Source organism: Bremia lactucae, linkage group LG6 (genome assembly GCF_004359215.1).
Source record: "Bremia lactucae strain SF5 linkage group LG6, whole genome shotgun sequence".
Lineage (NCBI taxonomy): Eukaryota > Oomycota > Peronosporomycetes > Peronosporales > Peronosporaceae > Bremia > Bremia lactucae.
The window spans coordinates 1399198-1404397 of NC_090615.1; the positions used below are offsets into that span (position 1 = coordinate 1399198).

General features: G+C 43.0%; 1 protein-coding gene across 1 annotated transcript; it reads left to right on the forward strand.

The window, feature by feature from the left end:
• Positions 1-207: 207 nt before the first annotated feature.
• Positions 208-4741, forward strand: CCR75_003190 (uncharacterized protein). Its single transcript, XM_067961287.1, has 3 exons — positions 208-4012; positions 4088-4531; positions 4595-4741. Exons 1-2 carry the CDS (start codon positions 218-220, stop codon positions 4502-4504), a joined length of 4212 nt encoding a protein of 1403 aa, XP_067818652.1. The 5' UTR covers positions 208-217; the 3' UTR covers positions 4505-4531; positions 4595-4741.
• Positions 4742-5200: the final 459 nt, after the last annotated feature.

Here is a 5200-nt window from a genome sequence, read left to right on the forward strand (position 1 = left end):
AACAACAGTTCTTTAACCGATGTGCCTCATTACATAATCGGTCTCGTAATAAAGCTTGTAATTTTGTTGACTCATATGATTATGGGTCTTTAATTTTACAAAGAGGACATCTTTTTTAATTTTTGAATATTCCAAGTACATATTTTAGGTGCACTACCCCACTTTGAAAAAAGGAAACCCCATCAAAGCCAACAAAGAGTTCTATAGCTGAACGATAATGCCGCGTACGACCCGGGCAACCGCGGCTGCCAAGAGGAATGCTGCCCAACTAAAATCATCGCCTTCTAATTATCACGAAGATTTCCATCAAGAAGAAGCCAAGACGGAGGACCTTAACTCGACTCCCTCGCGACAGCCCCAGACTCAGATCCCGTCGTCTGACCAAATCAGACGTGCTTCAGACGACATTTTGTCCGGTACTTATTTACTCCAAGCAGGACGCAATGCATCTTCGCTATGCAAGCGATTGAAAGAAGTATGGGAAGCGTTGCAACACATGAGCAGCCACCTTCAGCAACAAGAAGACGGAGTGGTGGACACTCAATTGGCTCAGAGGCTCGAATTCGTGGGCGTGGAATTGCTACAGGATAAGCTACTACAGCATCGGGATCAGCACGTGCGATCCCTTGTAGCCTGTTGCTTGGTCGAGACCATGCGCGTATCGGCGCCAGACTCGCCTTTTGGGTCTCCAGAAGCCCTTTATCGGGTCTTTCAGCACTTGATGCAGCAAATCAATGTGTTGGCGAGTAAAGAAACTACTACAAGTACGAATTTGCATGCTCTTTATGTGCTCGAGAGTCTTGCAACCGCCAAAACGTGCGTCTTGGTGGTCGATCTCGACTACACTCCCGAACAGCATAAAAAGCCAGTGATGCTAGTTTTTTTCGAGATCTTATTCGACCTGCTCAACCACACCCCGTCTGTCAAGTTAGCGACCATCATTCAGAATCTTCTTGTGACATGTATTGAAGAATCCCGCGTTGTGGACGCGCCTATGCTGGACGTGCTATTAAAGCCACTAGTGTTGGCTGCCACAGACGAGCCACCATCTGGGACAAGTCCCGCCCATGTGGCCCGAGAAGTGATTCGACGAACCTGTGACATGTTGCAACGCGCCTTGTCGCAGTATTTCAACGATATCTTGAGTGAAGTATCCGAGGCCGAGTTGAAGGAACACGTTTATACACTGATTGATGTGCTCCACACCATCCATCCCTCCCTACTGCTTTACGTGCTTCCCAACGTATGTCTGCAGCTTCAAGTCGACGACGTTGCCACGCGATCCAATGCTTTGACGCTCTTGGGCAAATTGTTTGCATCCGAAATTGCCGAGTATGGGCAGCAATTTATCAAGAGTTTTCGTGACTTTCTTGGTCGGTTTCGCGATGCTAGTAAAGCCATTCGGATTAAAATGATTCAAGTGAGTGTACCCATTTGGGAAAACAAATCGGACTTAGCAATGCTTGTCGAAAAGGAATTTATTTTGCGCTTAAGTGATCCGGAGTGGGAAGTCCGACAACTCGTGGTTCGAGAAGTCTGTGATTTATCTGCGAATTGTTTAAATGTCGTGAGTGGTGAATGTCTTCGCGCGGTTGGAGAGCGCATGAAAGACAAGAAAGTGGCGTTGCGAAAAGAAACAATGACGGGCTTGAGTCAAGTGTACAATACGCACATTTCGTCCTACTGGGAGGAACAAGTCGATACGAAAGACTGGACTCTCTCCCTCTCGCACCACACTATTCCAAGTGATCATATAAAGAAATTAGGGTGGATTCCCGACTATGTATTAAAATCGTATGCATATCCACAACAAGAGCTAAAGCTTCGAGTAATTCAGCTTCTCGATGATTTCCTTTTGCCCAAGGCATTACCGGCGCATATTCGAACCAATGGGCTTGTGTTTCTGTATCATTCCTTGGATATAACGTCAAAAGAAGCTTTGCGCCGTGTATTTCACGAACGAGCCACGTGTCAACACGTTGTTGCTCACTTTGTCGCGTTTAAAGCGCAACATCGTAGTCAAAAACGGGTGGATGAAAGTACATTGGAACGAGCAATTCACAAGTTGTATCAAGGTCTTTGTCCATTATTTAATGACATTGCCAATTTAAAAAAACTTATTGAAAAGCTTGCAACGTGGAAAGATCACAGCGTTTTCAAGCACATGAAAACTCTATGTGATGAATCTAAATCTCTCCAACAAACTCGAGCTGCACGAGATGAACTTGTGCGAAGCGTTGGCTCGAAAACTCAATTAGGCGATTTTCTCAAGAAATTGTGTCGAAAGTTATCGTTCTTAACGATGAATCAAGCGTCCATTGCTTGTTTGCTGGATTATTTACTGGCTAAAAAGGGTCGACAAACAAAAGAAAATCGAAGTGTTGTGGACTTGCTTGTGATGGCGACGAAGGAGCTCCCGAAACTTGTTGGGCCATTTATTCGTGACAAAGTAGCTGCTCTTTTAACGAAATGTACAAATGATGCCGACAGCGATAACGAGGACGAGCCGAGCCAACAAGATTCAAATGTGATTCTTGGGGCTTTCAACATTCTCGCAATTTATGCTCAGTATTTTGCTGGTACGCGTGAATTTGATCATTCATCAATGAATCACGACGAGAGCAATTGTCCGTCAAAGGAATTAATCGACCTTCTTGAGAAGCTCTGCCGTGGGCATTGTAGTGTCAAACGTATGAATTTCAGCGCTGTAAAGGAAAATCGAGCAGCGGAGCTCGCAGCATTATCGATTGCGCATTTTTATCCAAGAACAAAAAGAACGACGATATTGATTAAACAATTATGCACAAAAGAAAGGATTTCGTTGTGTTCCGAATCCGACGCTTTACCAACGTTGCAAAGCCTTCATGTTTTTTCAAAGCACTGTAGTCATCAATTTTCCGAAAATTCCGTATTGTTTGCTCGTTTATGGTCACTATTGGTGGACGATGTGATTGGAAAAAAGCAACAAAGTCATGAAAGTGGCACTCGTTCGAGTGTGAAAGAGCAATCTTTAAAGAATACTCGACTGACAACAACCAAGAAAGTCGAATTTCGTTGCTTAGCAATCAAAGTCGCGGTGAATTTGTTAGTATACTCCAAACAAGAGGTCTCGGAGGACGCAATTAAATTCCTTGCGTTGCTGTTTCAACTCTTGCGCTCGGACAGTAAAACAGTAGCCTCGACTCCTGCTCAAGCTGCCATGTTTCGAGCTACTGCATCGTGTGGACTCATGAAAATGATGCGTAACCGACAGCTCGAAGCATTGGTCTCCGTATCTGATTGGCATTGTCTTGGCCTTAGTTTGCAAGATGCAAGTGAGGACGTACGGCGCCAATTTCTAAAGAAATTGACGTCCCATTTGATGAAACAAGCTGTCCAATATCCACACAAATACCTCAGCTACTTGGCATTAGCTGCGACGGATGCAAACACGAGTATTAAACGACAAGCTCGCATTGTACTAAAGAATGCCGTAGAGCGCATGCGACGGGTATTTACAGCACTTTCAGAGATTTCGAGTCAGGAACATGACTCCAGTACGACAGCTTTAATGGTGCCCGAGTACGCGTTGCCGTATGTCCTTCATATTGTAGCCCACCATCCGACCTTTCCATCCAAGTTGGTTGAAACAACGTCAATGGAGATGCTTTTGTACAGCACAGAGTGGTCGGATCAATTGATGTATTTAAACTTTTTTCTCGATGGATTAGTCTCGTCAAATGCAGCAGCAGCAGACAATATCGCGTTTTTACTTCAAATTTTGACGAAATTGACCCACTGCCATGACAGTAAAGCCCCCAATGATTTATCCATCTATGCTCTCATTGACACGACGGCCGTGTTACTCAAGAAGAAGATTAAAAATCAATCGAATTTAAAGCCCTTTCCAGGAAAAATTTTCTTGCCAAAGCATCTTTATGGTCTTGGGAGACCAAGCACGCTCGTCACGCCTGGCGGAGGGAAAGAACCTGAGGCATCAGACTCGCTTCCAGTCCGTCCTTCGCGACTTAGCGTACGTATGCTACATCATGTGTCGGTCTTGTTGTGATTTTCTAATAGGAATGGTGTATGCTTTTTTAAACGCTAGGCTTCATTGTCGCCTATTAAACCCATTGACTTTGCGGCGCATTTCATGAAGATCCAATCTCCTCCTGGTAGCTCACTGAAAAGCTCGTTTAAAAAACGAAAACGATCACTTCTTTCCATTGACGATAATGAGAATTGTGAGATGAATGAAATGAACGAAGACGTTGGCAATATTGCAAATAGTGCAACTAATGCTGTTGCAATGCGAGGCCGTCGCCAGTCGGTATTGGGGCAAACTCGTCCGAAAAAGCGCACGTTTGCAGACAGTTCTAGTGACAGTGAGGTCGAAATTGAATACCAGGAGTCAGGTTTAGCACCACTGCCACGACATTCAATTGCTTCCCATGTATCGATTACCGATCCAATTGTTGAAGAGAAAGAAGAGGTCGAACTCCATAAAGTGTCGAAGAATCGCTAGAGGATTCGGACTTGCCATAAAATACAGGTACGCAACTTGATATCGTATTAATTGTATGAAAAGGTCGAGTGACTTATGTACGTATAATAGTGACGGCTATGGCTTTTCAACGGGTGTGGACATTGCTCCTTTTCGGTAGTTTTTCATAACATTAAGTTTTATTACGCTGACAATATTTTAAGCCAACACTATTTTTCTTGAACAAAATGGTTTTAGCATGAGCTTATAAAATCAATACTGTCCACTCATCCATTGAAATGTGGCCACGTAATAAAAAAAGTGATGGCAAAAGATGGGTGATGACAACTTCAGCATGCACGATTTTGCCTAAATACGCATGTCTTCATGTATTCTATAAAGCAAGGTTTTTGAAATATTGTCGTTTATGCCGAAACTACGTCTCGTGATATCGTGCGTAACAAGATTCCCCGTTTCTTCAATCTTTTTGTTATGTTGATTAAAATACTTTGGTTCAAGTTTTGAAGTAAGACAAAAACTAAGGAAACAAAAGAAATTACAGAAAAAAATAATATTAATATATACCAGTAGTTAACACAACCCAAAGAATATTAAACTTCACACTTCAATATTATCGGTAACGATAGGATAACCGATATTTTTTAAAGTACGTGTTAATATAAGTAGAATTTAAAATAAAGAAGGACGGGAATATGAAGTCATTCGGACTCATAGGGA